Source organism: Pygoscelis adeliae, unplaced genomic scaffold, assembly GCF_000699105.1.
Source record: "Pygoscelis adeliae isolate BGI_AS28 unplaced genomic scaffold, ASM69910v1 Scaffold71, whole genome shotgun sequence".
Taxonomy (NCBI): Eukaryota; Metazoa; Chordata; class Aves; order Sphenisciformes; family Spheniscidae; genus Pygoscelis; species Pygoscelis adeliae.
The window spans coordinates 2704099-2716625 of record NW_008824356.1 but is presented as its reverse complement, the minus strand read 5'-3'; the positions used below and the strand labels follow the sequence as shown (position 1 = coordinate 2716625).

Below are 12527 nucleotides of genomic sequence, written 5' to 3'. Positions count from 1 at the left end.
TTGTTTATAACCACTTAGATTTTATTTTACAGTATATGTGACATTTTATGTTACTATAACCAAAGATCAGGGTTGTTTACAAATATAATGGCTGCCATTTGATGTAAACAATTTAAAAGTGTCTCTAAATATTAAAATTTTACATCATGATTTTGTTTTATTAAATTGAATTACTCTTTGTGCCATCAGGTATTAGCGGAGAGGAACTAATTTAAGCAAAAATAGTTTTCAGAAATTAGATGTAGAAACTGAGAAGCCTGAATAAGATTTCAAAAGATCACTCCCCCCATCACTGTAAAAAGGAAGAAAGCAAATTCTTTCACTGAAGTTGCAACGAAGAGTCAACCAAGTCCATTTTTGTTAAGGCTTCTTTACATATTATTGAATCCCATCATGCCTTTCATATTCCCAGCAGCACCTTGTTGAAATTGCCTCATCATTGACTGCAATCCTGCCATGCCACCTGCAGAAAATAAGTGAGAACATGGATGTGTTAATTAACTCTGAAGCACATCTATCTTGCTTCTGAGACCTCATTACAGCACACATGCTATTTCAATAATATACAAATGCAAAAGCCCAAGTCTGTCAAGGCAGGTTTAAATGGCTATCGAAAATGGACAACTGAGGGAGTAATTACAGAAAGGTCTGCAAAACACCGGGCTTAAAGTAGGCTTTAAGATGACCTGTGCATTAAGATCTAGACAAAAGAAAAAACCATTATCAATTAGTAAGGTTCCAGTATGGGAGTCTTTACTTAAAGCTGCTCCTGACAAATTTAATTATTTGAGGCAAAGCTTAGAAGAGAAGGGAAGTTCAGGAATAGATTCGCTTTACCACAGTCACGCTTCGAGTCATCGCTTTACTACTTCATCAGACACCACTCCAATTGCTCATTTTGAGAGCTGAATCCAAATGAAGAGACTAGATTAAGCACTGGTAAGTGCAAAGCATTCATAACATATGGACTAAACTTTCTGATTCTCGTTAGAAAACCTAGAAATACTTAATACTGATATATAATGCACACATTCTCATATCACCTTCCTCACTTCTGTATTTAAAATGCTCCACTGTAATTGGTAGTCCTCTCTTGAAGCTGTAAAAAGCCAACACATACCCATATGATGAAGAACTCTTGGATCCATCATCTTTGCCATCTGTTGGTTCAGTTTGGCCAACTGAGATGGGTTTACATTCTTTGACATATCACCGCCTAAACAAAAGAAACAATCGTAAGAAAGTGGTTTAATATATGGGGCTAAAAATAAAATAATTCAGAATTGTACCTCCTAATTCTAGATTCAAATCCATTCAAGTCCACGATCAAAAGTTAGCACATCAGCCACTTAAAAGTATTTAAGATCAACAGTCCCTGTGCCCCATGTAGCAGACTAAAGTGTCAGTATTGTAGTAGTAATGAAATCTACATTGATAAAGCCAAAAATACAGCAGTTTTCACTGTTAAGTTACACACTAGTGTCACAAAGAGCAGTGCAGCTCTTACCAGTTACATAAAAGAGCTTTCAAACATCATGAAAATGAGTGAACTACAACTCACTTTCTCTTCTCCCAACACCTAATCTACATTTTTACATTTCCTCTGTGTTCACCCATCAAGTGACCTCCCCACTAAGTTAATTAACGTTTTACTTTTTTTTTTTTACCTTTGAAAAGCCCTTTGATGCCTCCCATCTTTTTCACCATCTGTGCAAACTTAGTGTATTGGGTCAAAAGCTCCTGAACATCTCTGGTAGAAACACCTGAACCTCTTGCTACTCTTTGGATTCTTCCTGGCTGCTTACTGAAAACTTTGGCACCATCTGTACTGTCAAGTTCTGCAATTACAGTGCGGGAGAGAAAAACCCATTCAGTTACTGACATTAAAATCTGTTACAGCTGGTAGCAAACTTGTTCTCATGATTGTTGAGAATTTAGTTATTTTCTAGAATTTTACATAAATGATTGAGACATGATATTCTAGGGAATAGTACTAAAAAGCTGTTTTGTTTTTTTCATAAGTTAATCACCATGATAGAAAAAGTCGCCTGAATAAATTATGCTCTCAGCATACTTGGTCTTAAGCCATATTAATGGGTTTAGCACAAGGGTAAGAGCATACTTCTCCTGCAACAGTTATGGGTGGATTAGAAACAATACACCTTGAATTCCAGAGACCAGGCTGAGTCACCAAGTAAATTTGAGGGTAGGAAGACAGACAGCAATGACAGATTAAAAATGAATATAACTTTTTAATTTGCAAGTATTGTGTTAATAATTTAAGCAGCACAGTTACAGTATGAAAAAATACATTAACTTCCAATAGAATGCTTCAAAATCCCATCTATTCTACACAAGATAGAGCAGCAACAGGCAATAGTCAAGGTATCTCTCCAAATATTTAGACTTATTCAGAAAGTTTGAGACACAGATGTACTCTTTGCCATTTCTAAGAGTGATAAATGCTCCTCGTCATTTTCTGTCACTGTGGATGCTACCGTATGTCCAACTTGTTTCCAAAAAGATCTCTGTAAATAAGCTTGTTCAACAATGGAGAAAAGAAATAGCGGGTGAAGTTTGTTTTACCTTGGTCATTCATACTGTCCATTATAGTCATAAGTTTCTTTAGCCTTGCCATTGATTCCTGTTCATTGCCTTTACTCATGAAGTCAGTTCCAAAACCAGGGATCATACCCTTGTTTTAAAAATAGAAAACAAAAGCTGTGTCAGAATAGGCAAAGCTAACTTTAATTAAGCAGCCAGAAATATGGACAGCAAGTTTTAGTTCAGCAGTTATGTATCACAGTAGGCAAATCATTTCACCTTTTTGAAAAACAAAGTACAGACTCTAGCACCAGTTTCAATGAAGAGTTCTAAGTTTACAGCAGAAGTTTGTCAAATACAAATGAAAATCTGATAAAATGATTTGGGGGATAACTAACCAAGATCTGACTGAATGGTCCCATTTTCATGATGTTTTGGAATTGTTCATACATATCTCTCAAAGTAAATTGACCTGAAGTACAACAAAAGAAGAAGATTAGCAAGAGTCACACTAGCATTTTGGTCTTACTGTCCTTTCTCAATTATTATTCTTTATATTTACAAGGTAAATACTATACTGCAAAGATAAGTAGATAAATAAACCTCTTCTCCACTATGAACATGGCCAAACCATTTTAGATGGCACACACTTAAGAGTTAAGCTAGTGATTCTGCAGTTACAGACAGTTATAGTCTGACAGACTTATCACTCGAAAAATATAACTCAATTTACTTGCCTGCCACATTTATTACAGAAATAAAAAACATTCTTCACTATGCACATGAAACAAGCTACTTGTCTCTACATACATATACGCATATATACATCTACCTATTAACTTGGTGGTCTACATCTCTGAGAGAACCTGCCATGATTAGGTCATGGTAATACACCCGCTATTCAGGCCTTGGGAATAACTTACCATGTTTGAGCTTTTCTATGAGTGCTTCATTATCATCCAACTTTAACTCATTTACTTTATCTATCAATCCTTCAATATCACCCATACCTGGAAAAAAAAGCTCCAAAGTTGGCATTAAAAAAATTACAATTTGACTTTCTATTATCCAATTCAAAGTGTCTTTTAAGTATAGTTGTACGCAGTACATACCAAGAAGTTTGCTGATGAAAGGCTGTGTTTTAAAGGGTTCAAAGTCATCTATGTGTTCACCAGTTCCAATAAAAATAATAGGACTCTTTGTGGCAGCAACTCTGCAGTAAAATATATTTTATGAAATGGCCTCTCAAAAACCACCCATCTTTTGTACCACCTATTAACATAATCAGCCAGGCATCATCAACACAACGCATCCTCTCTGAAATATCTTTCTCACTTCTCAAACTTTTAATGCAAAAAACACCCAGCATTTAGGATGGGTAGCTGGGAGTAGCTGACACAATGTTTCTCTAATTAGTACTTTGTAAAACACAAACTCTGCTTTGAGAAATCATCAACAGAAATAGAAGTTGCTTATTTTCATTGCGGAGTTGAAGAAACTTGAGGGGAAAGAAAGAAAAATAAATCATCTCCATTTTATCCCAATATTCAGAGGTCAGATGAGACAGGCATTGATTACTTTTTCTTCAAGGTACCTCCTACAACAGACAGCAATCTCATTTCCAATACAGAAAAAAAGCTTAGACACAGGAAAAATCAGAACCTTTTCACCAATCATTGGTACTAGCTTTTAGATGAACTCAGCTTCCAGTCTACAGAAAGTATAGGACAAACACAGCAGACATAACACATACAAGCACGTGACGACTGGAACAAGCTTTTGGTATTTTCATTTTGCTCTTTAGTTTTTCATCACTACGCTATAAACAATGGCAAAATACATACGGCAGTTTAAGAACTCACACTTAAGATCAAAGTCAGACAACGATTTAGTAAGTTGGTGTCAGTTAACTTTGACTGTTTTGACAAATCATCTCAGCTCCATACAAGCTGTATCACTGAAACGCAGCTGGAGATTAGTCTGACATGCCATCATATAAGGCTGAAGATAAAATGTAACATTTTCTAGTCAACAGAGTCTGTCAAGATACAGCACATGAGAAGTCCAACAAGAATGGAATTCAGGAAAGTATGACTGCAGACTAATTTTTTTACCAGATTGTTGGACACTGGCAATCCAGAAGTTTGATTTGCATCACAGTTTTAAGGCCACTAGATATGACTAGCCAGAGTTTTTCCCCCTTTGGAAAAAAACAATCTTGGGTATTAAATGAGAAGCAAGACTTTTCAGGTAAGCCATATCTATTAAGTCCAAATTTATATTTGTGGTAAAAACTCCTGATATGCAAGATGCAATAAATATAATTGCTCGATGCTATTCTCAGAAGACAGGAGTCTGACATGTGACAATACACACTACTGTATTGGAAGTACATCATAACATCGGATTCTGACTGACGTTAAGTATCAATGGGTGATCTTATCCACCGGAAGTAGGGTAAGAACATAACTGTTACTGACTTAAATCTCAGATTCTGTGCAGTGTGACACTGACACTTTCACAGGACAGGTTTCCAAGAAACACTAACATATTTCATGGTTGTCCATGCACGGCCAGATGTTGGATGCTATTATATCACAATACTTACGCACTAAGAGCTCCACCTCCTTTTGCATGTCCATCAAGCTTAGTAACAATAACAGAAGCTACATCTACTTTATCTTTGAAAGCTTTAGCTTGAGCTTCACAAGCTTGGCCAATGGAAGCATCCATCACATAAACAATGTTATCTGGTTGCTAGGAGAGAAGAGAGATACACAAAATAGTGATTTCCTGCTTTCTTAAACAGTGTTCGTGCATTATGTTCAGTAGCAGAACTTACTGCAATAACAGTAAGTATGTAAAGGCTGTGCAGTTTAAAACAAAAGGGCAACTGTTTTATGAACGGTATTGTCTAAGGACCATTTGAAAACTCTGATGCTGTATTACTATGTGAAAGACTTATTTACAACGCAGAATATTACAATTTAATAGGTCTACAGTTGTTACTTACATTTTGAGTGATTTTAGCCAGTATCTGAGCCAATAAGCTAATTAGTATCTACAAGTAATTAATGGCTAACGTCTTCCATTTGGTTTCACATTAAGAGCTTTAAGACATCCATTCCTCTGAAAACAAGTTAGCCATTAGCAGTTGTATGGGAAGCATCATATTATCATGCAAGACCACAGAATCAAAAAAATAGCCAGACTTTTTAAACCTATACAAGAAACACCAGCTTCATTTACATATCAAAACTGTTGAAAGTTATCCAATCATCTTCTCTGTTTCAGGGCAATTATTCGTGACAATCACAGAAAATGTAGTACACATAGCTACCAGATCAGACTGGTTCTTTTATCTAGTTTCTCAATGCAAAGATCCTGAAAAGGAAAAGTTAAAGCAGGAACGGTAGTCTAGTTATGTGCAAGCATCCTCGAATTACAGATACAAGAATTAAAACCGACACAGAACTATCAAGCACTGATCATCCAGCCCTTGCTTTTTCATATCCGTTTGTAATTTCTAATATATTCTAGGAGTTAAAGTGCTGACACATGCCAGAGGAGCAAACTCCACGCAGAACATTAGGAGATAAACATAAATGAACTGTATAGTCAAATATATATATATAAAAATATATATAATTGAATAGTCAAATTACTACAACAAAAGTTATTGTATTTTTTGAAACTACTCACTATGGCATTAGCAACTTGTAACATCTCTTCAAACAAAGAGTCTTCCTGTTTGTGACGTCCACTTGTATCAACAATGATTATTTCAAAGTTTTCATTCTTAAATTTCTCAACACCTTCTGAGGCAATAATTACAGGATCCATTTCTGTATAACTGATCACAAAGAGAAACATACACATATGCAATTCTTTGTTCCCCAAAAAACTAATTCAAACTTTCATTACTTGGCTGTAAACTTGTTAACTGTAAATCTACCTGGATTTCAAGAGGGACTTCCTCTTATGTCAAGCAAAAATTGATTAAAAATATGCCTTCCTAAGCCATTTGCCCTTACTATTCAGTGAACTGAAGCACAAAGGACTGTCTCACCTGCTGAAGACTGCACTAAGTTCTACTAGCCCTTCTCTGAAATAAGATTTAACTGAGGACCTAGACAGTACACCTTCAGTGAAGCTTAGGGGCAAGTTACTTACTGCTTTTATAAAAGCTATTTTAAGTCCACTGCTGCCCCTACTTGACAATAAAAATTAAGGGTCCAAAAAAATCGTATCCTTTGACCTGTAAAGATACTTCCTGAAAATCTGAATGTGTCTGGTAAAGGCCTATAAACTGTTATACGCTGAGAGAACATTCTAGGGAATTATCCCCCGATCTCTTTTCACACTATCCCTACCTGCTGCTACTGGCAGACAATACACTGAACTAGGCACAACTTTCATCTGATCAGAGCAAGTATTATAGTAAAATCTAAGTAATTAGGCAACACTGAATGGGGCTTAGTGTGAGATGTTCAATAAGGAACAATACATCATTGGAGTTGAATTGTTCTCCAAACTGATTCTGAAGGATGCTTACCTCCCATAAAAGGGAATTCTTGCTTTTGTGGCATTCTGCTTTAACTGGTCAAAAGCACCTGTAAGACAGGTACAGTCAATGGACTATTTAAAAAAAAAATCTGTAAGTATTAGAGATAAAGAACCACATCATTAAAGACTGTATTACCTGCTCTGTATGTGTCTGCACATATTAAACACGTCTTCCAACCTTTCCTCTGATAGAAGTATGCTAACTGTGAAAAGAAATCCAAAACAACTAGTTACACCAAAATCCCACTAGAAAGCATGACACTATAACAGCTTATAAGTCACTGAAGTACATACAGAGGACAAAAAGTCAAGCCAGCCTTCCTATAACTGAGACTGCTTAGTGACACTGTGCAAGTATCAAATGTTAGCATCTCCGTTATTTCAAAAAGTATGTTATACATCTAATTATTAATGACGAGACGAAAACAGCTGCTTGATTCTGCTTCTGATTTCAGTTTCCTGAGCTAGAAATGACTACAAATAATTCCAGTTCCCATTTTACTAACTCCTGGATTCTGCTTACTGTTAATACTGCAGATAAGACTAGCTTTAGAAACTACCCAAAGCAGTAATTACTTCAGTATTAAGTACTGTAACGGCTACAACTTGTACAGCTCTGTTTCTGTACATCCAGAGGAACAAAGATATTTCCATTGCAAGGACATGTTTTAAAGTAACGGATGGAATCCTTACTTTCTTACAACACTCAGCTTCACTGGTACAATGTACATTCACAGAACATTTGATTGACCAAACAAACTTCCACAATGTAGTTCACCTACAGAAGCACTAGGAAAGTCTTATGAAATCAGGGCAGCGATATATTCGGTATAGCCTATGCATGAATCTCAAAAGCAGATGACTAAAAAACCAAAGATGCATCAGTCTTTTTCCATAGGATAATTTTTCCTCCCAACAACCATCATAAATAGGTTAAGTGTTGATTCAGAGCATTCTTTTTTAGCCTTAAAAATACAAATCCAGATTTCCTCAGTTAATTTGGGGCTAGAACAGGTTTCATACCACCCACTCATACTTAACTGAGTTATCTAACACAGGGGCCAACTTCTACTGGTTCCCCTAAATAGGTAATGGAAATAGGTAATGGAATGAGATAGGTTCCATTCATAGTACTAGTCTTAAACCCAGAAAGCAAGGAATAGAAAGCATCTTTGTTATCCATATATGGTATCATTTCATCAAGAGTTTAGTTTAAAAAAATCTTGAAGGAAGTCCTACAAGCCATAAATTGCCCCAAAAGAATTAGACGTTCATCTCATCTCAGAAACCACTCTACAAAAATATCTCCACATTGCAATCAGTTAGTATTTTCCTACTTATAGAAACAGCACAGATCACAAGCAAATCCTACCAAAGGAATCCAATGACCACCTCCACCCCCCAAGAAAGAGAGACATGCAAACAGATTCAGTGCAAGTTACCTTTGAACAGGTCGTTGTTTTACCACTTCCTTGCAAACCAACAAACATTATAATATTCTGTTTTCCTTTGGTAGGTGTCCATGCTTTGACTCCAGGATCTACAAGCTATAGAGCAAAGTACAATATATGTTGCAGAACTGAATTTCAGAAGCACACACCGGTCAGTGTCACGGTCACGCTGGGTGCCTGGCTTTATATTCAATAGAGCAAGCCAATTTTTGCATATTCTAGTCTTCATTTGGCTTAGATCCTTGCTGATTTACAGTGAACAGCAACAGCCCATGCAAGATATCTATAGTATATAGTATTATGCATAATAATTCTGTAACAGTAACAGTGTTAATTTCTTTCTAACGCCAAGCACCAAAGTCAGGGTGGCCTGTACATATGGCACAAGTGTAACAACCAACACAGAAACATGACCTCCACCCCACCATCACTGCTCAAGATGGGCCTCTTCTGGTGAGAATCCTACAGTACAGAAGACTTTTTAGGGTTGCCGCCTCACTTCTCAAAAGAGCAGAAGGTACATACATTCCAGAGAGCCATCATATGGGTGGGCACAGACTACAGCATAACAAAAGACTATACTGTTAACTAGAAAGAGGACAGAATACTGATACCCCCGTGCTGATTTGACAAAGCAGGCAGATTAAAGAGAAATGTTGCCATGAATTGCTGGGTTGTTACTTAAGACTTTTTCAAAGGCTTATAAGTAGTTTGAACAAATCTTCACGCAGGTAGCAAAGGCGTGTTTCTGGAACAACCAAAGACAGTCCAGAAGCTATTAGTACTTTACCCTTATTTTGTCTTTAAATTTCAACTGAAGAGTAAGAATAGCTGGACTTGAAGCTTAAATCAAAGTTGGTCTGAGAGATGCCCAGGAAGTAGTTTCAATCAGAAGAATACTAGTGTTTGCAGTAGTAAGTAGCCTCACAACAGAAAACATAACTGTAGGTACCGCACAATAACCTTAAAGCTTGGCTTGCTACTGTACTGCTTCCACAGCCCAGGCTGTACAAGAAAAGTGACGTAATACAGAATTTTGAAGTCCTACCTTAACAAGTTCCTTAAAGACAGCATGCTGAATCATTTTTCTTTTGTTAAGGCCAGATGCCATTTCTTCAAGATCAATTGCAGACCTGAGTTTAGGAAAACCATGAAACACTACTGTAACTTAAAGCATCACTTTAACCTAGTAATAAATGAAGTCTTTGCAACTGGAACAGCAGCCTGATTTGCCTTGAGTTTTCAGATAGGATGTATTTAAGAGACATGCACTGGAGATATTACTTCTGTATGCAGGACAAAGCCAGGTTTCTGAAATACTTGCATCTTTCAGACTTGAATCTACTTGAATTACACATCTGAAAATAGCCAAGGTAACAGTACTGGTCACATACACAGATCTATTTATATCCAGCACAGAACATGTGAAGTTGAGGTGTCTAGGAAGTAACAAAGAACTTGTTTATCATACCGCTCAACTGATGACAGCAACAGTTTTTTGAGACAAGACTATAACAGCAATGACTGGCTAAACTGGACAAAGATTCTTTTGATGGAATTGGCTAGACATTTAGTTCAAACTGTATTTTTCTGTTAAAGGTAAACTGAGTGTGTCTAAGAAAAACCATATAAAGATAGAAGTTAGTTATTCTTCTGTAACCTCACATTACAACTTTTACAAACATTAGAAGTTAAATGCATTTTGATTATTTCACTTACTTGACATTTTCTCTGAGTTGCTTCACAAGTTTAATATTAACATCAGCTTCCAGTAATGCTGTACATACTTCTTTTAACATAGCATTTAAAACCTTTGGAGTATAAAAGAAAAATGGTTTTATAATACACAGTATTGACTAGGCCAGTATTAGTTCAAAATATGAATGTGAAAGTGTATTTATGATATAACCAAGGCTTTTACAAATTAAATGCATGCAGTCCTATCATTACATTGACTGACACATAAAAAAGTCTATGTGTTTGTTCCTATGTAAATGCAATTTAAATTTGAAAGGGTAATATTGGAAAAGAAGGGTCCTCAATTTGTAATATGCACACTGTAACAAAGTAACATAGGACACTTGCTATTGCATTAAGGACAACAGCAGCTCATATGGTAGCAAGACTTTCTAAACTTCCCAACGGGTACTCCTTAGAGACAGCTGTAACAGAAAGCCACAAAAGAATCTCTTAACACAACATAATCTCTGTAAAAAAAAGTATTCCTTAAATGCAAGACGGACACACTGCTATCTGCATTCTCAGCAGAAACTGGACTGCTGCTCTGGGGTACGCCTTTTAGGCAAACAGGTGCCTCAGTTAGGAACCCAGTTTAGTAGTTCTTTTCACTTTGAAAAGTCTTGAACAAAAAGATTTTTTGAAAGTAACACCTGCATAAATGGCCTCATTTGCACAGCTTGAGCTCTTGCAGGAGAAAAGTCTCTACTGCTGAAAAAAATTAATTGGGCTGTATTTGATTCAGTTAAGGATTTGTTGTCTCCCAGCTGAAGATTTGTTAAAACCTTTCCTCTATGCACAAGTTCCAACCCTGCAACCCTCGATAAGCCTACTTTTTAGTTACTTTAAGCCACCTGTCTGTCTACCTGAAAAGTTTCTGGCAATTTATTTACTCAGAGGCACTTCTAAACCACCACATCAGTTAGTTTTCCGTCTTGCTTTTCAGTCCATATAACAGAAAACATTTATAATTTCAAATTCTTAATTAAAAAAAAAAATACAGACTATACCAAGTCAAACAGCTTCCAGAACCACACATTGTATTGGCTTGAATATAAAAGCAGCAAACATAACATAGTCCTCACATTTCAGACAGCAAAGTTTACACTGAAAGCTATTTGTTCTTCCATGCTTCAGCTTCTAGCAGCCTAGTACACAACTCCATAGTCTGGCTGCGTGCACACACACATAAATCGGAGCAGTCTACATAGTCTCACAGCCTACCTTCCACCAAAACTTAGGCACATATTGCCTCCTCCAGCGTTCACCTCCTCAGAACACCGATCTCCATGAGAACAGCCACCAGGCTCAAGGACCCTTTGACTGTGGGACCCACTATCCCTGAGTGATTATACATGTCTACATCTGGTTCTAAGTTCTGGCAGTACAATCAGGAGGTTAAAACTTCTAGTTAGAAATTTTACTTGAAGGAATAGAAGAGCTTTGGGATAACATCAACCTACTTCAAGCTTCTCATCAGCCTTTGAGAACTTCTTCTCAGAACTTGGCACCAACATTTAGAAAGCAATCACATATGCATACTACATACCTCTTCATTGATAATTGTAGCATTGCTCAGTGAGCGTAATGCTGAAGTTATTTTTCTTCCAAGATCTGCTAGAACCATTTTGGCGGCTTCAAGTACAACTCAGAAGAATCTGGAAAACAATTAAAAATTAAATGTAAAACTAGTTGAAGCTATGCCTTCGCAAATTAATTATTCCAGTATCTTTTGGGTTAAGAAACCTGCTTTGCATTCCAGAAAGTACTCAAGTTTTAATTTTTTTAGAGTTATTTTCAGCAAATATTGGCCTGAAGCTAATTTTAGGCTATCCTGACGGCCTACTTAAAAATAGAGACACCACACTGCAATTAGGAAGCATTTCACTGTCTGGAATAATATTTGTGCATTGAATTCACCATGAAAAAACAGTCCAGACAGAATTCCAGAAAGAATGCTAACTGCTTTTTATCTTCTTATCAGCAGTATGTTACACAACAGAATAAAATCATGCAGAATAGCCTAGAAGCTCTGCATCCTGCAAAGACAGTATTATCAGAAGCAAAATATTTTGCTAGCAAAATTGAACATTATCGATCAGTTCTATTTTATCTACCTTACCCTAAATCAAACTAAATTTCCCATTTCAGTAACCCTACATACTTGCATTTTAATAAGCACAATTCACTTTTTTTTTTTTTTAACGTCTTTATTGGAAAACCAGACTA

The 12527-nt window shown here is 36.4% G+C and overlaps 1 protein-coding gene across 2 annotated transcripts; it reads right to left on the bottom strand.

The window, feature by feature from the left end:
- SRP54 (signal recognition particle 54kDa) lies at nucleotides 1-11959 on the bottom strand. Of its 2 annotated transcripts, none has more exons than XM_009319368.1 (15): nucleotides 11848-11959; nucleotides 10281-10372; nucleotides 9610-9694; nucleotides 8553-8657; nucleotides 7247-7313; nucleotides 7100-7157; nucleotides 6247-6397; nucleotides 5153-5301; nucleotides 3657-3757; nucleotides 3468-3554; nucleotides 2943-3016; nucleotides 2587-2695; nucleotides 1668-1838; nucleotides 1121-1216; nucleotides 1-463 (listed from the first exon to the last, which is right to left on the bottom strand). In XM_009319368.1, the coding sequence occupies exons 1-15, from the start codon at nucleotides 11923-11925 to the stop codon at nucleotides 372-374; spliced, it is 1515 nt and encodes a 504-aa protein (XP_009317643.1). In that variant the 5' UTR covers nucleotides 11926-11959; the 3' UTR covers nucleotides 1-371. The 2 variants fall into 2 exon arrangements, with proteins under 2 accessions (XP_009317643.1, XP_009317642.1); XM_009319367.1 differs by having other exon boundaries at nucleotides 2-463; nucleotides 1044-1216; nucleotides 11848-11951.
- Nucleotides 11960-12527: the final 568 nt, after the last annotated feature.